Here is a 19,049-nt window from a genome sequence, read left to right as displayed (position 1 = left end):
GAACCAGCAGCAGACCTCCTCATGAGGAAGATGAAGTGATGAAGAGGCAGAGCGCTCCGCATCCTGCTGACCTCCTGCTCGAAGTGGAGCAGCAGCAGAGCAGCGGGAGGAGAACCAGGAGCTGTGGAGTCATTAGAGTCTAAGCTCTTTGTTTGCGGGATTGGGCCGGATTAAGGTGGATGACCCGCTCAGGTACTTCTTAACATCCGGATTAGACCTGAAGTCACGGAAAAGTAAAGGTTCTTATTGGGTTTTACCGGCCAGCCAGCTGCTCTTCATCACTGATCCTCTTCATCAGTTTACAGCATTTTACTGTCCAAGCAGAAAGTATTTATTTCATAACAAGCATTTATTCAGTGGTTTTCACAGAAGAAGAAAATCGTTTTTAATTGGAAGCGAATTAAGAAAAACTGTTGATAGAAAATAATTCAGATAATTTCAATAACAATCTAGTTAAATAAGGGTCGTGTTGATGAAAACCGTGATGACGTGTTAATCTGGAGGTCAGTGCTTGTTGAACAGGTTGATAATCCCTGAAGTCAAACTGTCCTTATCGTTTCAAATCAAACTTTTTTTCTCCAGAAAAAATCGGACTAGTTGAAGTTTTCATGAGATTCAACCTCTAAACCCAAACTGTGTCTGAAAACGAGCTTCCTGTTTGACCGGGATGAGTTGACGATGCGAGTCTGTTTTCATTGTTTCTTCTCCGTAAGAAGATTAAAGCGTCAGAAGGATTTAATCCGTAAAGTTTGGGAAAAGCCGGCCGGATTATCTTCGCTCTAAGTGGTTTATGGCTGTATATAAAGAAGCTTCGCGGAGGTCGGAGGAACTCAGGGTAAAGATGGGGAAACATTTTCACCTGTACGAGAACATCTCCAAGGTGGACCCCTTCGAGGGCTCCCAGCACTACCTGGCCCCGGCGTGGGCCTTCCACCTGCAGGCGCTCTTCATGGGCTTCGTCTTCTTTGCGGGAACGCCGCTGAACCTGCTGGTCCTCCTGGCCACGGCCAAGTACAAGAAGCTCCGAGCTCCTCTCAACTACATCCTGGTCAACATCTCCTTCGCTGGCTTCATCTTCGTCACCTTCTCCGTCAGCCAGGTGTTCGTGGCCAGTCTGAGGGGCTACTACTTCCTGGGTTACACCTTGTGTGCATTGGAAGCCGCCATGGGCGCCGTGGCAGGTATGGCGGACAGGTGAGAGGTCCGGGCTGCTGGGTAAAGGTGGCTGATGATGACGATGACGATGACGTTCTTCCTGCAGGTCTGGTGACGTCCTGGTCGCTCGCCGTGCTCTCCTTCGAGAGGTTCCTGGTGATCTGTAAACCGTTCGGAGCCTTCAAGTTCGGCAGCACCCACGCCGCCGCCGCCGTGGTCTTCACCTGGTTCATGGGGGTGGGCTGCGCCTCGCCGCCTTTCTTCGGCTGGAGCAGGTAGGTCTGCCGCCGCTGAGAGAGCAGCTTCCAGCGGTTCCTCCGGCTGACGGGATGCTGTTGTGTGCAGGTACATCCCGGAAGGCCTGGGCTGCTCCTGCGGACCCGACTGGTACACCCACAATGAAGAGTACGGCTGCACCAGCTACATGTATTTCCTGCTGATCACTTGCTTCTGCATGCCTCTGTCCATCATCATCTTCTCCTACTCGCAGCTGCTGGGCGCGCTGAGAGCCGTGAGTACATCACTGCTGCTCAGCAGTTCATGGAGGATGAGGCAGTGAAGCTGAGTGGGAACCAGAGCTGGTTCTGGTTCTGATGCAGCCTCTCCTAACCTCCTGTAGGTTGCGGCGCAGCAGGCGGAGTCCGCCTCCACCCAGAAGGCTGAGAAGGAGGTGTCCAGGATGATCATCGTGATGGTGGGCTCCTTCGTCACCTGCTACGGCCCCTACGCCCTGACGGGCCTCTGGTACGCCAACTCAGAGGAAGTCAACAAAGACTACCGGCTCGTCACCATCCCTGCGTTCTTCTCCAAGAGCTCCTGCGTCTACAACCCGCTCATCTACGCCTTCATGAACAAACAGGTGAGGAGGACCAGCTGGTCCCTCCAGACATTTCCTTCCCGCGCCTAAAGCATCAGGATAACTTCCTGCTCCCTGTCTTCCAGTTCAATGCCTGCATCATGGAAATGGTGTTTGGGAAGAAAATGGAGGAAGCGTCTGAAGTGTCTTCAAAGACTGAGGTGTCCACAGCTTCATAATGTTTGGAGCAAAACTCAGAAGGACATTTGACTTCCCCAAAGGACTTTTAAAGATCTGAGTTCAGAGGATCCACAGGAACAACCAACATGTAAATACAGTTTATATAAAAGACACCAGATGGTATTTTATTGTAGAATGCATTTGTTTAGATAAAAGCAACAAAAAAACAAATAAAAATCTATTCAATTTATTGTCTGCTTGTCCTCAATTCTACAAAAATACAAGTTGTGTCTTCAGACCAACAAAACAGTCAGCATTAGTGGGAGAGGAGGAACAGATGGAGGCGGGTCCAAACCAGAGAAACAGTTCTGCAGAACAGCTGAGAGTTAAACAGCTTCACCAACAGAACCGGGTTGATGTGAAACCAGGAAGAGCTACAACAGCCACCAGGGGGCAGAGCACCGAGGACCTGGCGGTACCAGGGCAGGGATCCAACCCAAACTGGCTGGTACTGCTCCCTGGTGGCCGTTTGGGGTGTGGCAGCTCTGTATGAACCTGACCGCTTCCATCCAGATCCATTGACACTCTCCTTCAGTTCAAAGGTTAAAGGTCAGTCCGTGAGCTATGACACATGGAGGGCAGGAGGAAAGTAACTGCTAATTAATACTAATTAATTAATTGATGGAGTCGGAGGTCAGAACCTAACAAGCTGCATTTGAGGTAACCCCATGGTGTCTACCTGGTTGTTTGGACAGAAATGTTCAGACCAACTGTAAGGCACGATGGTGGAGGGCTGATGATGTGGGCTGGTCTTTGAGTGGACCGTGGAGTGGTACCTTTGAACTGAGGGGGGGTGTATGTACTTTTGGTTTATTTTTACCAGACTTAGAGTGGAATAATCCTGCAGGTCTTCCTGAGACAAACATCTGCCAGGCAGACCGGATCAGAACCAGGATCAAAACCAAGAGCAGAACTTCTCTCCTCTACAGATCAGTAATAAATTAGCGATGGACTCGGGATGTTTCTAGAACTCATCGTGTCGCAGCAACGCCTCGCCATAGTTCGTCACCTGGCTTCCCACAAACAGGTCGAACTTGTTGAGAATTTCCTCCTTGGTAAGTCTCCCGTCCTGGACACAAACAAACGGCGGTCAAACAGAACCGGGCCGGATGCCGACACCAGATGGACTCACACCCACCTTGTTGGAGTCGGACTCATACAAGAGGTGCTTGGCCTCGGCGACAGCATGATCGTAGTCTGCAGGGAGGATCCAGTCCAGAGTTTCCTCCCGGTCCATCTTCCCGTCCTGGTTCTTGTCTCTGAACTCTGAGAACTGCTGACGCTCCGAGGCGACCCACTCCGGTTCCTCCAATCCGTTCTCTGCGGTGAACATGTCACCTGGCAACAAGAAAGGTAAGGGAGGAGGATCAGAGACGAACCTGCAGCAACTGATCTCTGGATCTACTGCCAGGAGAGTCCAGAACAAGGAAACACAGAAACACACAGGAAGCAAAGCAGGGATATGAATGCAGTATCCAGTGGATCAGTGGACCAGAGGACCAGAGGACCAGTGGACCAGAGGACCAAAAGACCAGAGTACCAGAAGACCAGTGGACCAAAAGATCAGAGGACCAGAGGACCAGTGGACCAGAGGACCAGTGGACCAGAGGACCAAAAGACCAGAGTACCAGAAGATCAGAGGACCAAAAGACCAGAGGACCAGTGGACCAGAGGACCATTGGACCATATCAATGAAAGGAATCAGGATCCTGGTTAGAGGAGCTGCTCCTCACTGAGAGTTCTGATGGTTCTGGATTTGCCATCAGACCTTCAGGTGGACCCAGAACCGCTGATCTGTCATTTCTCCTCAGATCAGCAGACCAGGACAGTTTAGCACTCCAGTAGTCACATGACCCCGGCTGGAAAAGGTCAGTATGAAAGTCAGCCCTGAGCCTGGCTGTGGATTTGTTACCGATGTACTCCTTGAGGTCGATGAAGCCGTCTCCGTTCTTGTCTATGTCCTCCATGGTTTCCTGTGGCAGCAGAGAAACAGGTTACCCAAAGGACAGTCACCTGAGTGCTGTATCTTGTCCTGATGCTGCCCCTACCTGCACCACCACCTGCTTCATGTACTCATGGTTCTCTGGGTGGAGGAAGGCCATGAACTCCTGCCGGTCTGCGTTCAGGTTTCCGTCCCTGTTGGCCACCTTAAAGCGCCTCTCGTCCCGTGCCATCATGTGGGTGTAGTTGTACTCCGTCTCTGTCAGAGGGCCGTCTGGAAGAGGTTGGTCAAGGTCAGAGCAGTCGGTCCCGACACGTTTCATGGACTGGATCTGATCTGCAGTTGCTTACCCAGGTAGCTGCCATACGTGACGTTCCTGTATTCGTCCCAGCTGATCAGGCCATCCTGGTTCAGGTCGAACTCGCTCCACTGGTGTTCAACGTCCTCAAACATGTGCCGGCTCTGGATGGCCTCGATCCAGAGCCTCAGCTCGTCCTCCGAGACAAAGTCGTCCTTGTTGCTGTCAATCCGATCCACGATGATGCTGCAAGACAAACAGGGAGCAGAGCTCAGCGCTGCCATCTGCTGGTAATACACGTTACACACATGGGCTACTGATTGGCTGGGAACCAGAAAGTACCATCCAGCACATTTCCAGTTTATCTGCTGGGAAATGTTCAGGAAGCATGTGGCTGAACTGGTTTTATTTCACTGCCTTTCAGTGTTTCTGCTGAAACCAAACAGGTCTCCTTTGAATCGAGCGGTTTGGTCGGTTCAGCCTCCATTAGAGACTCTGGAAACAAAGCCTGGGAGGCCTGGGAAGACTGGGAGGGGTTCCTAGATTTCCTCAGGGAACGTGGAGAAAAGGCCCTGCTTACAGGTAGGGATGGTATCATGGTCTGGGCTTGGATCGCTGATACCAGGCGTGTCCAAAGTGCAGCTCGGGGAACATATGTGGCCCTCAAAGTGATTTTGTGCGGCCCTGATCGCAGTACAGAAATGACACAAATTTGATTTTCCAACTAGGGCGAAATTTTCATTTATGTGACTCCTTTTAAAAAGATACAGATGAATTCCAGTTTTTTTTTTAAATGACAAGTCTCATCTGTTGTCAGCCATGTTTTGGTCTTTTACATTCAGTTCTTAGAAACCAGGACAGCAAACATCTGTGGTGGTTCCTGAGGTAAGGAAGGGGAACCCACACCCAGCTGCAGCCAACCTCAGGACGCCTCCAGGACAGATCAGCTGCTGGGACTGAGCCTGGGAAAGTTAGTGAGAAGGAAAACCTCCGTACTGACCTGAGTCTGCGCTTGCTCTCGTCAGGCGACAGGCGGTCGAAGGCCTTGGCCTCGTCTTGCCCGAGGAACGCATCGTGGTCGTAGTCAAAGTTCTGCTTGTCGTCGTGTCGCAGCGCGCTGAGTGGCTCCTCCTGATGGACCCGAGTCCGCCGCTCTGTTGGCTTCCCGTCGCCCCTGGCAACCAGGAGGAGCCAGCAGATCAACGCTGAGCGGATCATCCTGCCAGACTGACGCAGAGACAGACACATAGATCTAAAAACTATAGATGTAACAACCATAGATCTAAAAACTAGAGATCCTACCACCGTAGATCTGACCACCATAGATCTAAAAACTATAAATCTCACCACCAGATATGATCAGCATAGATGTAATCAGCATAGATCTCCTCCAGGAGTCTCTTCCAGCATCTAGCAGTAGTTTTCTAGCCGGTCTCCAGCTCTGCTCTTGATCAGACTGACCTCATCCTGACCTCATCCTGACCTTTTACGGTCAAACAGGAAGTGAGCCGACGTGAGGCTCCGCAGACTCACCTGACGCTGCTGCCGCCGTCCGGCTCTTCTCTGGTTCTGATCCGCAGAGCTTCTCCTCTCACACAGACGGCCCAACTTCTGGCCAATCACAACCCGGCTGCAGCCGCTCTCCTCATCTGATTGGTCCGCAGCGTCAGAAGGAGAATGAGGGTGAGGGGGGGGAGGAGCTGCCACGTCCTCAGAGCAGAAACAGACAGAACTGCAGCAGCCGGTCCAAACCCGTCAGGGTTCGGTACCGGTCCAAAACCGTCTGAGGTTCAGCAGCGGGTCAGATGGGTTTCAGTGGTACAGCATGGTTCTGGTTCTGGTTTATTGGGTCTCTTGGTTCTACAGAAACCAGCTGCTGGTTCCTTGAAAATGTTCTGGGTTCATCTGGGCCGATCGGTTCCCACAGGCCCAGATAACCAGAACCTTCTCCTAGAACTCTAAATTGAAGCGGGTTCTGGACCGGGCCAAACAGGTTCTGGATGGACCTCTCTCCAGAAGGTCAAAGGTCACGCTGTGGGTGCCATGATGTCACTCATGTTAAAGCTCCAGAAGGATTTTAACGGATCAGAACCAGTAAGGTGTTAGAGAGGTCCAGATCAGAACCGAAGCAGAACCAGATCAGATGAAACCAAATATTTCAGAACCAAACGGTTCTGATCATCTCAGGTTGTTTCTAATCTGATAACAGAAACTAATTTCTGCCTCACTTGGTTCTGGTTCTGGTAAGACCGGGTCAGCGGTCCGGTCCGGTCGGAAATTGTTCCGACCGGACCAGAACCTGAACTATATTACAGGATCAGTTAGAGCTTCCTGGGCTGAAACCAGAACCGTTTATCTGTTCTTGATAAACATGGGACCAGAACAGAACCGGTTCTGATCCGTTCTGCTGGTTCTGACCCGGTATAATATAGCATCTCGATACCGAAACACGTGGAGAATTCATTTGGTTTAATAATCTGTTGCAGAACCGGCAGACTGAATTCGGACCTGGAACAATCTGTACGGGTTTCAAGTTCTGACCCGATTGAAGGGAAAAATGTATCATTTCAGGAGCAACTCAGAAAAAAACCTGATTTATAAACCTGGAGGGAAACGGGTCGAGGCAAAAGGTTCCGGAGTGGTTCCGACAAAGATCCATAATTCAGCTTGTTAACCTGTTTAGATGGTGTGCTGGTTCTGGTTATCAGGTGGAACCAGATCCTGGTTCTGTTGGACCAGCGGAGCCTGTCAACTGTAGTTTGAATCCATGTCAGACAAATATACCGGCCCGGTTCTGGTTCTGGTTCTGGCCAGAACCAGGATCTGGTTTGGGCTCTGAGTTTCTCCACAGCGGTTCCTTTAGTTTTCTGAGCTCTAACGACAGGAACATTCCTCCACGGAGACGTTTTCCCTCCTCAGAACTTTGGTTGTGATCGGGTCAGTCTCCTTCAGAACCCGAGGACGGACTGGGAGACTCGGAACCTGAAGGGAAACACTGCAGCTCCGCCAGTCATTGGACAGTTTCGTGTTTGAACCGACCATTCAGCAGCAGGCAGTCCGGCGGTGTTTCTGCTCCGGGTGGAAACATCAGTGGAATGTTTGAATCAGATGTGAGTGGCAGCAAAAGCAGATGGTTCTGTGCTGATTAGGTGAGGAAGCAGGTGAGTTCTGAACGGAACCATGATGTCAGAACCTCTTTAAAGCTTTTACGTCAAGAGGGTAACTGTAGCTCACTTTGGTAGTTTTATGCTAACTGGCTCCTAGTTGTTTTTCTCGCTCTGTAATAAAACACTTAAGTTCGTCTGGCCGGTCGGTTCTGTAGAGGCTGGGTCCACTGAGATAAAGCAGTCGGTTCGGCTGTAATGCGCTGCTAGAGGTCAGTTACAACACAGCGGGACTGTTGCATGGCCGCCGGGTGGCGCAGAGTAGCGCCCGCAATATTGGTCAGGTCAAGCGCCTGACGCTCCTAAACGGAAATGAATGCTAACCCTGTATGGTTTTACATTTATAAATCTGCACTTTAATCTAATTCCAGTCCTTCCACTAAACCACCAGAGGCTGATATTAATACCTGCTGTTGTTTCTGCCACATTTCCACGGAAATGAATCAGCCAGTGAAACCTGCAACCTGGTTTAATAACCAGTCAGGTGTTGTGGCTGCATGTTCTCCCAGAGAAAACATGAGAAATATGAAATATTTTATTTCAGATTTTCTCTAATGTTGTTCACATTCTCATTCTTTTCATATTGTACATTTTTTCCTCACTTTCCATTTTCTATATTCTCCATATCCTATATGTGCCAGCAGGGAACCGTCGGCCATGTTGAGAGTGGGGTGCATCCTCCGTGGAGGTGGTGGCGTCCTGCTGTGTCTCCATCGGACAGCCCAGTACCGGTATCCGAGTGGACCTGAGCGGGTTCTGACCCGGTCCCTGTCCCGGACTCCGGACTCGTCTCGGGTCGCGCTGAAGCTGCGGACCCGGTTGGGGGTGACGTTGCTGGTCGGGGTGGCGTTGCTGGGCGCGTGGTGGTGGGTGGAGCAGGAGAGGCAGCAACGGCGGCGGCGGCAGCGAGTGGAGCAGCTCCGGACGGTGGCTCTGGGTCAGGGGACGTTCAGCCTGCTGGACCACACGGGCCGCCGCCGGACCAAGCAGGACTTCCTGGGCCGCTGGGTCCTCCTGTACTTCGGCTTCACACACTGCCCCGACATCTGCCCCGACGAGCTGGACAAGCTGAGCGCCGTGGTGTCGGCTCTGGACCGGGACCCGGCCCTGCCGCGCCTGCAGCCGCTCTTCATAACTGTGGACCCGGAGCGGGACGACGTGGCAGCGCTGGCCCGCTACGTCCGGGATTTCCACCCGCGGCTGGTCGGGCTAACCGGCACACCGGAAGAGGTGCGTCACGCGGGGCGGGACTTCCGGGTGTACGCCAGCGCGGGGCCGAAGGACGAGGACGGGGACTACATAGTGGATCACAGCGTGCTGCTGTACCTGGTTAGTCCGGACGGGCTCTTTCTGGACTACTACAACCGAACCAAGAGCCCGGAGCAGATCGCCGACAGCATCCGGAACCACATCCGGAACCACGTCCCGCTGTAGGAGCATGGGAACCAGCTCCTACATGTTTATCATGCTGTAGGAGCCTGTTAAACATGTAGGAGCATGTCGAGGCACGTCGACATGTCAACATGTTTATTTGAGTATCAAGTTCAATAAAACAGCTTTCTGCCAAAAAAGTGAATATTTTATTTCATTAGAGAGAAACAGGAGCCGTCCTGTGTGATGGGGAGCAGCCGGTCCAGCTGGACCATCAGAACCGAGCCCATCAGCTGGAGTCCGCCAGCGTCTTGAAGCGGTCCGTGGCTCGCTGCGTGCTCAGCAGCGTTAAAGACATGGAGTCCACGCTGTCCTCCAGGCCCGCAGCACTGTCCACCTCCACCGAGTAGTCGTTGGCCTGCAGGGGGCGAAACACCCAGGGTTAAAGGTCAACTCGCCCCCATGAGAGCCTAACCACAGCACAGCGGGGGCACTGCTGCCAACATCAAAGATGAAACATTTTACTGTGACCTCTGACCTGCCACTGCTAACAAAACCTGTTGCTATGGCAAAGTCACTTTATCCTCCTGGAAACAAATTTATTTACATTGTGGATCTGAACAATAAATCTGACTTATAGTATCTATAATCTCAATAATGGTACCGAGCCCGGCTCTGGTTCTGGTTCTGGTTCTGCTGGGATTCCTTACAAACCTTTTAATCTGCTTTGAATAATAAACTCAATAAATCAGAGAATCATTCAGCAGCTCCACCGACAGCCGGGACATGATCTCCCTAAAACCCTGGAGGAGGAGGAGCAGGAAGAGCAGGAAGAGGAGGAGCAGGAAGAGGAAGAGGAGGAGCAGGAAGAGGAAGAGCAGGAAGAGGAAGAGCAGGAGCAGGAAGAGGAAGAGCAGGAAGAGGAAGAGCAGGAAGAGGAAGAGCAGGAAGAGGAGGAGCAGGAAGAGGAAGAGCAGGAAGAGGAGGAGCAGGAAGAGGAGGAGCAGGAAGAGGAAGAGCAGGAAGAGGAAGAGCAGGAAGAGGAGGAGCAGGAAGAGGAAGAGCAGGAAGAGGAAGAGGAGGAGCAGGAAGAGGAAGAGCAGGAAGAGGAGGAGCAGGAAGAGGAAGAGCAGGAAGAGGAGGAGCAGGAAGAGGAGGAGCAGGAAGAGGAGGAGCAGGAAGAGGAAGAGCAGGAGGATGTTTACCAGCTGCAGTGACGCCAGCAGCAGCTTGCAGGCCTCCATGTTGTCCAAACCGCGGACGATGGAGGCGAAGGAGCGCCTGCAGCCGACGGCGCCCAGCTGGGCGACGATCCGCTCTCCGTAGGCGTGGATGTCGAACGGAGGTCGGTCCTCCTGGAAAACAGAGCAGTGAGCAGCGGCCCAGAACCGGGACGGTACCGGGAGGCTCCCGGTCTCACCTGCAGCGCCAGCTCAGGGCGGATCTTGTCCTCCCAGTCCCTGACCCGGCGGGACAGAGCCGATTCCTGGGTGTAGCCCTGGCTGTGCACCACAAGTTGCTCCTGAACGCACCACAGAGAGGGTCAGGCGGTCCGTTTCAGGCAGTCCAGTCCGGGTCGTACGAGTCACTTACCACACGCAGCTTCACCAGCTCTTCATACGTCAGGTCGTCCCGCTGAGCTTCTGCTGGAGGACAAGAACACGACCCTGAGGACCTCCCGTCTACTCCAGCTCACCTGGAGGTCGAGTGGAGGTCACGTACCTTGGGAGTCCGGTCCTCTGAACTCGGCAGGAAGGCCGTCCAACTCGGCGTCCGAGTCGTCTGAGTCTCCGCCTGTTGGAGGACGAAACAGAGGGATGAACCTGCTGCTGGGTCAGTGGTCAGAGGACACTGGTCAGCTGCTGCTAACGACTCAGACGCAGCAGAGAACCGGATCAGAACCGGAGACACTGACCCAGCAGCTCAGCAGGTGTGACATCATCCACTAGCCCCGCCCCCAGCTGCTGTGGCCCCGCCTCCTCCAGCTGCAGGAAGGTTCTCCGGAGCTCCTCCTCCGTCATGACGACGCCCTTTGATCCCAGACAGTTACTCAGCAACAGGAAGTACAGTCATTGATGCATTTATTCCTTCAAAATAAAAGCTCTGCTGTGTCATTCACACCAGTTAGAAACTGGAAACCGGCGGAGAGCGACCAGGGGCCTCATGCATAAAAGAGTTTGCAGTTTTCACACTAAAACTTGGCGTAGGACAAATTTAGAAAAGTGCGACGCACTAAAAAACCAGATGTATGAAGCCAGTGGTCCTCAAACTACGGCCCGCAGGCCGGATCCAGCCCGCCTCCACACTTGGTCCGGCCCCCTGAACAACACCAGAGAGCATTTAGATTTCTTTCCATGTACAGTATTTTCTGGACTATAAGCCGCTACTTTCTTCCTAAGCTTTGAACCATTTGCCTAATATGTGGATTTTTCTTCCACCACCAGGGGGCTCTTTAGCAGGAAGTGAATCATTCAGTCAAAATTGGAAAGAAAAGAAGAAATAGCCCATTAAAACGGAATTAAGTTTTAATAGTGAATTGAAACTTGAGAATGTTGTTGATCAGTTAAATCGCATTGAGGGGAAAAGAAGATTTTTCGTTTTTTAAATAATACTGGGATCATTATGAGAATCTGAGGTATAGATATTAGGATCCAGTAGGTGGCAGTAGTGCAACAATAATGGATGCAAGCTGCTGTTGAAATCTGAAGAAGAAGAAGAAGAAGAAAGCGCCCATTTTCATTTAGCTCATGCTAGTAGCAACACGAAGGATCAGCACTTTGTTACAGTTACGGTTCAGAAACTACAGTAATCAGTTCAGTTAAATCTAAACTTGGAAACTTTTTATTTTTCAACGTAATAAATGTGATATTCAGTCGACCTGTTATGACTCAGATGTTGGCTGTAGGTTAGGGATGCTGCTGCTGCTGCATGGTGTGGAAAACCTGGAGCGGCTGAGATATCTGAGGCTTATATGTTTACTGGTTTTTAATAAACTTTAGTGTTGCGGCTTACAGTCCGGAAAATACGGTATTCATTTCATAAATAGTGTCATTTCCTGGATTTATTCTGTGAAGAACCCAGAGGGTTATGTGATTGTGCTTCCTGGAAAACTACATTTCTACATGTAGGCTCTCCTGCAATCATCAGTTTTTCTGTTACAAACTGACTCCGGCCCCCAGCAGAGAAGGGAAAGTTATGTGGCCCTCAGGAAAAGGTTTGGGGCCCCTGTATGAATCCGTGCTGCTCATCTTTCCTTCATCAATCCGGATTTACAGGCAGCAGAGCAGCTGAGTGGGAATGTGGACGTTTGTCCTGCAGACAGGAATCGGCAGCAGGAGCTTCATTTACTTGATGCTTTCTGTCCATAAGGCGCTTTCACAAAGCGGCCGGCTCCACTGGCTGCAGCTGGACCGGTACCGGTACCGCTGGGCTCCAAGTTCTGCTCAGATCCAGGATGAATCTAAAGCTGATCAATCTGATCAGTGATCAATCCTCCATCAGAGCTCCTCAGGCTCACCTGGATCAGCTGCTGATGGACCTTCAGAACCAAACCTGGTGGGTCCATCTGCTGACCAGCTGTTTTCTCTCCAGTCAGAATGAAATGAGCCACAGATGCTTTCAGACGATGAGTTTCCTCTTCATGGTTTCACCCTCCTTTACTTTATTTTCTTTATTTTCAGCTTATTGAGGATAAATGTGGTTCAGTTTCATCGTTGAAACAATAAAATCATCAGGTTTGATTCTTGGTCTAAATAACTGAATCAGCTTTCAGTGGATTTATGTGAGTTTTGACTCTTTGTAGTTTATTATTGTCCACAGATACAGTTTGTGGCTGCAGCGCATCGTCACCGCAGGTCAAAGGTCAGCGTATATTAACCCCCGTTTCTCTCGCCACGTTCATCTTTATACCTGCGACTTGTGTGTAAAATATGGCGGCGATGCTTTTTCTGTGCTCACGCCGCGTTAGACATGAGGCCCCAGAACCGGTCCATTCAGACAAAGCAGAGCCTGGAGGAACCAGCAGCAGACAGGAAGCAGCCGGCCGTCTATCTGCTGGACTCACCAGCGTCCTGCAGAGCGTCCTCTGTCTCCGGACTTTGTCCCTCAGCGTCCTCAGGTAGAGGTAATTAAGGTCTGAAAAATCACAGAGCGTCAGCCAAGCATGGTGGTTCTGGTTCTGACCCAGACCCGTCAGGCGGTCCCAGCGTACCTGGGAAGCTGGGTCCAACCTTCAGCTTGGGTTCTGGGGGCTGGACTGCAACAGAAACACAGGTCAGACAGCAGAACCTTACAGGAGGACCGGACTGACCGCAGAAACTCACAGGCTCCTCGGAACCAGGACCGGAAGTCCTGCAGAACCGACCGCTTCCTCTTCCTCTTCCCCCCGTCATCCAGACCGTCAGGAACCCGGTAGCACCTCCCTGAGGAAGAGGAGGAGGAAGAGCAGTATCAGAAGTCAGCCTGAGGGGTTAAGCACAACCCAGTCAGCTGTCGCAGGTTCGATTCCCGGCCCGTCTCTCAAGAAGTCAGTCTGAGGCGGTGAAGCATCAGAACCGGGTCGGTCCGGGTCTCACCTGGTGTGAGGGGCCGGTCTCCTCCCAGCGCGGCGTACGGGTCATGGAGGGTCCAGTTGCTCACCTGGAACACCTGAGAGTCAGCCTGAGGAAGAGGAGCGGCGTGATGAAGGTGAAATGGCTCTTACAGCAGCTGGAGGCTCCTCCTCTTCCTCCTGCCGCACCGCAGCATGCCGGGTCAGCCGGCCTTCACCCTGGAACCAGAACCAGAACCCATGAGAACCAGAAGCCAATCAGAACCAGAAGCATGTTCAGGAGGCTGTCCGTACCGAGACCTGGTGCCGCTCGATGTGCTCCTCCAGGTCCGGTTCCAGGTTCAGCTCCTCCTGGACAGGAAGGAAGTCCTCTGCAGAGCCTCCTGCAGCTTCATCGGGGTCAAAGGTCACAGCAGATTCAGCTGCAGGACGGAGCAGGAGGTCAGTAGGTCGCCCTGCAACCAGCAGGGGGAGCCAACGTGGAGCAGCAGCCTACCTGCAGCCGATTGGTCCAGCAGGAACCTGGAGGCTGCAGCTGATTGGAGCATCAGGACAATGAGGTCATCAGGTCCCGGCAGGAACAGGTTGACCCGGAAGTCCTTCTGGCTGCACAGCACCTCCCCCCCAACACTGGGGAGGAGACGGGGAGACATGAGACACAGCAGAGGACCGAGGGACAGAGGGACATGAGACGGGGACAAACCTGATGAGAGGCAGCTTGTTCTTCTCCTGAGTCTCAGGAGGGATCAGGGCCTCTGGAGGCAGAGGAACCACACTGATGTCCTGTAGGGGACATTAGACAGGCTGAGGGACAGACAGGCTGAGGGACAGGAGACAGGCTGAGGGACAGACAGGCTGAGGGACAGGAGACAGGCTGAGGGACAGACAGGCTGAGGGACAGGAGACAGGCTGAGGGACAGGAGACAGGCTGAGGGACAGACACTCACCGTGTGAGGCTCCGTCCTTGGGGACGTGGCAGACTCGTCCAGCTCCAGAGGAGTGAACTGCAGCAGAGAGAAGCAGTGCCTACATTACCCAGAATGCTCAGCAGCCTGTCACAGCCAGCTTCCTGTTCTCACCACAGCCAGATCCTCAGCTTCCTGCTCCGTCTGGTCTGCTGCTGCTGCCCCCTGCTGGGCTGCCGCCGCCCGGCTACGCCTGGAGACATACCAGAACCAGAACTAGGACCAGAACCAGCACCATGGTGCCTCCAGAACCAGAACCCGACCCACTGGACCTTCAGGCGGCACTGCTCACTTCTTGTTGTCACTGATGAACTCCAGAGTCTGGAACACCAGGCTGTGGAGCAGCTCCACCTGCAACACCAGAGGCGGGAAGCTGTGACTCCACCTGACCCCGCCCCCACGATGACGTCACACTGAGCCCGCCCCTCCCACCTTCTTGCTGTAGATGCAGGTAGAGCCCTGGATGAGCAGCGCCGCCTCAGCGAAGTTCAGCCTGGTTCTCCCTCCGTCAAAGGTGATGCACATCTCGTCCAGCTGCAGCCAGATACCGACGTGGACAGAGGTCAAAGGTCATAGAGGGCACGTGAGGTTTCTACCTAACAGGAAGCTCACCTCCTCCAGGTAGTCGTTGAGCTCTGACGCCACATCGATCTCCCAGTTCTTGGTGAGCTCTCTGATTGGCTGCAGCAGGTGGGAGTACCTGCTCTCTGTGGACTCCATGACACCTGGAGGGACAGACAGGTGAGAGGACAGAAGACACGGCATTCTGGGCCAGAACCAAGAACCTGAGACCATTTGGGTTGACGCTAAAGCCAATGAACCGGTTGAACCAAACCTCTCCAGAACTGAGCAGAACCAACAGGGATCCACATCAGGGACCAGAACCAACCAGCGGTTTCAAACGGGTTATCAGCTGAGCCTGGTTCCAAAGAAGCTGCAACGTTCCTGCCGCTCGATGTCCAGAACCAGAACCTGATCGGGAGGGCTAATAGTGTGCAATGAAGGTCGGAACCATTCCAGAACCCAGACAAAGCTGAAGTTGTTTCCGATTCCAGCTTCCCATTAGGTAAATGGCTAAAGGGCGATGCCACCTAATTATTCACTGCCTTCCGCATCTTTAATCAACTCTAGTTAAAAAACTACAACATCTAGACTCTTCAAACTTGGACTGGATTATTCTGCTGTAATAGCAGAATATTTAAAACCATGTTTGGGATTTGTGAAACCTTTTTCTGATTTGTGTAACTTCAATAAAGTTCAGATTACTATTCACACTTGTTCCATGCAGGTTTTTTCAAACTCAATTAAACCCAAAGGGAATTAAATGTTGGTGTAACTCATTAATTCTTCAAAGTGTTATTGTAGATGGTGATGGGTGTTGGGAGGAAAGATCTTCTGGTCAGCTGGTCTAAGTGAAGTTTCACAAATCACAAACATGGTTTTAAATATTCTGCTATTAGAGCAGAATAACCCAGTCCAGGTTTGAAGAGTCTAGATGTTGTAGTTTTTTAACTAGAGTAGATTACAGATGCGGAAGGCAGTGAATAATTGGGTGGACTCGCCCTTTAGCCATTTCCCGAATCGCAAACCAACTTCAGCTCCGTAGATCGAAGACAGACCAACTGTCTGGATTAGCAGTAACGAGTTATGGTCCATCAGAAACTGATTCCCCAGAGATCAGTTTAAAGACGGACATCCATTCATTTCTGAAGCTTTAGTCTGAGTTGGTTCTGACTTGGCTCCGTTTATTATTCAGAGCAAAGCAGATCCTCTGGTTTTGATATACAAATTTTAATAAAATGTTGAAAATTAAAAACCTAGCTGAATCAATCCCAGGCCGAACACATCCGACAACCCCACCGACAAGAACCACAGCGTCTCTGGTCCTGGGTCCGGTTCGATTCGCCCAAAGTGAAACTGAAACCCCAAAAACTGACAGAATCGAAACGGAATCTGGCTCGGCATTAGACTCTCTACAAAGCAGGTCACTTTAAGAATGTGATGACGTCAACTCATTGCAACGTCATTAACGGCACTAATAGGCTTAAATTAACTCATGATAAACTGAATATTTCAGGTTATTTCACTGAAATGAGACTCACCGCCAAAGGTAGAAGCTCGCTGTCTGTCAACCAACACTCAAGCAACCCGCGCTTAATTTCTTCTTCTATGGTTTTATAGCGCTACAACTCAACGCGCTGCCACCTACAGGTGAACTGCTGCATTACGTACAAAAACAAACCGCTCCTCCTGCCAGCATGCCTAGGTGGGCCCCATATGGGGAAAAGGAGGGCAGACATCCATCCACTTTCTTGCACCCTTGTCCCTTAATGGGGTCAGGAGGGTTGCTGGTGCCTCTCCAGCTAGTGTACCGGGCGAGAGGCGGGTTCACCCTGGACAGGTCGCCAGTCTGTCGCAGGGCAACACAGAGACACACAGGACAAACAGCCATGCACACACACACACCTCGGTGCAATTTAGACAGACCAATTAACCTGACAGTCATGTTTTTGGACTGTGGGAGGAAACCGGAGTACCTGGAGAAAACCCACCATGCAGGGAGAACATGGAGACTCCATGCAGAAAGACTGGGAATCGAACCCAGAACCTTCTTGCTGCAAGGCCACAGCTCTACCAACTGCACCACTGTGCAGCCTGGAGGGCTGACATATGAGCCCCATATGGGTTTGTCTGCTGAGTCCACGGTGGCCCCACATGGGTTTTCCCATTCAGGGCCCATGTAGGCTGTGGCCCTAAACCCATGTGGGGCCCATACCGTGGAACCCGCGGACAAACCCATATGGGGCTCATATGTCTGCCCTCCTTTCCCCCATATGGGGCCCACCTAAGCATGCTGGCCTTTGTCAGTAACGCTGTTGCTAGTAAAATATTTCATAGAAAATTATTTGTTTAATTTTTCAAGTTTCAGCCTCTTGAAAAAAACCCAAGAAAAGTTTCCATCTGTTTAAATTCATATTAAATATATTTAATGAATGAATCATGAAATTGGTGATTTTTCTCTCCTGATCCTCTCGGTGCTGTTCTGTTTGTCTTGGACTCAAAGGCAGCAGAATCGGCTCTTCACTGAATAATTCAGATGATAAACGATGTGGTGGGAAAACTATGAGAAATATTAAATCAGAAAAACTGGATGTGATGTGGCTTCGTGGCCACAGGATGGCAGCATTTGGTCAGAAAGACAGGAAGGAGTTGTGTTTCCATTATGGGTCATAAATAGTTTTTATTTCATTTGGATCCAGCTTTACTATGTAAAAGCTACTATATCCATTGTTATTTTGGCATATTAAAGTTTTTCTATTACATTAATATCAGTTTTTAGATTTTCATTGTGTTTTTTATATTTTGGACTGTAACCCCGCCCCCTCCGTCAGTCTGGCCCCGCCCCCTCCGTCAGTCTGGCCCCGCCCCCTACGTCAGTCTGGTCACGCCCCCTCCGTCAGTCTGGCCCCGCCCCCTCCGTCAGTATGGTCACGCCCCCTCCGTCAGTCTGGCCCCGCCCCCTCCGTCAGTATGGTCACGCCCCCTCCGTCAGTCTGGCCCCGCCCCTCTTGCTGTGAGCAGGCCTGCTCCTCTTCCTCCTCTTCCTCCTCTTCCTCCCAGACGGGTCACTGCTCTGATGTGGAACCAGCAACTGGGCCGAGTCGGTTCTTGTTTTCAGGGGTGGGACGAAGCCAGAGGTTCTGGGTTTGAGCGGGTCGTCCTCCGGGTCCAGTTCAGGTTCCGCTGCCAGGATGAACCTGAATGATGAAGATGAAGCAGTGATCTTCATCATCAGTGCTCCATGGACAGTCCAGCCCTGCTCTGGTCCTGAGATCTGGGTCACTACCAGAACCAGAACCAGGAGAGCTTCTTTATAAAGCTGTTTATGAATCAGGTCCAGAACCAGCGAGCAGAACCTTCAGACTGATTCTGGTCCTTAGGGCAAGCTGTTTCATATTTAATATCCAGGTGGGTCCAGCCACAGTGGACAAAAGCCTGGGAATGAAATGGCTCAACAGCTTGCCATACATGGACCCTCTCTGAGGCCCTCAGCACCACGACCCCTGACCCCAAGCGTTTTAGCCGCCAGGCCTCACCAGCGGTTTCTGCTTTAAATGTTCTGATGGATGCGATGAAGCGGACCGGGTCGGCTAACCGGGCCGCAGCATCAGAACTGGGTCCATCAGTTAAACTCCACAGAACAGAAAGAGACTGAACAGCAGGAACCGACACTCCGGATCTTCACCTCTGACCCGGAACCAGAACCAGAACCGGGTCACATTCAGAAACCAGATCATTCAAAGCTTTTTCAGTTAGAGTTCTGGTTCTGATCGGACAGAGTCCCTGCAACCAGGGCGTCTGGACCCAACAGCCCACCCGAACCCCCCAAACACCCCGAACCCCCCGCAGCTGGACTAACACCTGTGGCTGTCAGAGTGTGTTAGTGTGTGTGTGTTAGTGTGTGTGTGTGTGTGTTAGTGTGTGTGTCAGTGTGTGTGTGTGTGTGTGAGTGTGTTAGTTTGTGTGTCAGAGTGTGTGTGTGTTAGTGTGTGTGTGTGTGAGTGTGTG

At 51.7% G+C, this 19,049-nt stretch overlaps 4 protein-coding genes across 12 annotated transcripts; 2 read left to right on the top strand and 2 right to left on the bottom strand.

Annotated features, from left to right (window-relative positions):
* The first annotated feature begins 825 nt into the window (after nt 1–825).
* On the top strand, nt 826–2,382 carry opn1sw1 (opsin 1 (cone pigments), short-wave-sensitive 1). The gene is given in 5 exon segments (NM_001297490.1): nt 826–1,181; nt 1,262–1,430; nt 1,501–1,666; nt 1,775–2,014; nt 2,098–2,382. Coding segments are annotated over 5 exon segments (1,008 nt in total). The 5' UTR covers nt 826–841; the 3' UTR covers nt 2,191–2,382.
* On the bottom strand, nt 2,363–7,425 carry calua (calumenin a). Of its 2 annotated transcripts, none has more exons than XM_017302961.2 (7): nt 5,965–7,425; nt 5,432–5,658; nt 4,484–4,677; nt 4,240–4,406; nt 4,104–4,164; nt 3,330–3,529; nt 2,363–3,260 (listed from the first exon to the last, which is right to left on the bottom strand). In XM_017302961.2, exons 2-7 carry the CDS (start codon nt 5,647–5,649, stop codon nt 3,156–3,158), a joined length of 945 nt encoding a protein of 314 aa, XP_017158450.1. In that variant the 5' UTR covers nt 5,650–5,658; nt 5,965–7,425; the 3' UTR covers nt 2,363–3,155. The 2 variants fall into 2 exon arrangements, with proteins under 2 accessions (XP_017158450.1, XP_017158449.1); XM_017302960.2 differs by lacking the exon at nt 5,965–7,425 and adding an exon at nt 5,779–5,929.
* Nucleotides 7,426–7,451: 26 nt separating this feature from the next.
* sco2 (synthesis of cytochrome C oxidase 2) lies at nt 7,452–9,305 on the top strand. Of its 7 annotated transcripts, none has more exons than XM_017302967.2 (3): nt 7,452–7,580; nt 8,240–9,025; nt 9,188–9,305. In XM_017302967.2, the coding sequence occupies exons 2-3, from the start codon at nt 8,253–8,255 to the stop codon at nt 9,279–9,281; spliced, it is 867 nt and encodes a 288-aa protein (XP_017158456.1). In that variant the 5' UTR covers nt 7,452–7,580; nt 8,240–8,252; the 3' UTR covers nt 9,282–9,305. The 7 variants fall into 7 exon arrangements, with proteins under 7 accessions (XP_017158456.1, XP_017158451.1, XP_017158458.1 ...); XM_017302962.2 differs by having other exon boundaries at nt 7,462–7,592; XM_017302963.2 differs by having other exon boundaries at nt 7,477–7,592; nt 8,237–9,025.
* On the bottom strand, nt 9,153–16,836 carry ncaph2 (non-SMC condensin II complex, subunit H2). Of its 2 annotated transcripts, XM_081604286.1 has the most exons (21): nt 16,583–16,836; nt 15,316–15,465; nt 15,093–15,205; nt 14,913–15,014; nt 14,773–14,831; nt 14,595–14,673; nt 14,463–14,519; nt 14,219–14,298; nt 14,012–14,145; nt 13,811–13,937; nt 13,669–13,741; nt 13,541–13,604; nt 13,289–13,387; nt 13,177–13,221; nt 13,030–13,100; nt 10,882–10,996; nt 10,689–10,760; nt 10,560–10,609; nt 10,387–10,488; nt 10,172–10,321; nt 9,153–9,384 (listed from the first exon to the last, which is right to left on the bottom strand). In XM_081604286.1, exons 2-21 carry the CDS (start codon nt 15,350–15,352, stop codon nt 9,256–9,258), a joined length of 1,758 nt encoding a protein of 585 aa, XP_081460412.1. In that variant the 5' UTR covers nt 15,353–15,465; nt 16,583–16,836; the 3' UTR covers nt 9,153–9,255. The 2 variants fall into 2 exon arrangements, with proteins under 2 accessions (XP_081460412.1, XP_017158448.1); XM_017302959.2 differs by lacking the exons at nt 15,316–15,465; nt 16,583–16,836 and having other exon boundaries at nt 13,669–13,734; nt 13,810–13,937; nt 15,093–15,298.
* Between the last annotated feature and the right edge of the window lie 2,213 nt (nt 16,837–19,049).

Source organism: Poecilia reticulata, chromosome 23, assembly GCF_904066995.2.
Source record: "Poecilia reticulata chromosome 23, P_reticulata-male-v2, whole genome shotgun sequence".
Lineage (NCBI taxonomy): Eukaryota > Metazoa > Chordata > Actinopteri > Cyprinodontiformes > Poeciliidae > Poecilia > Poecilia reticulata.
This window is presented reverse-complemented; position numbering and strand designations above follow the sequence as displayed.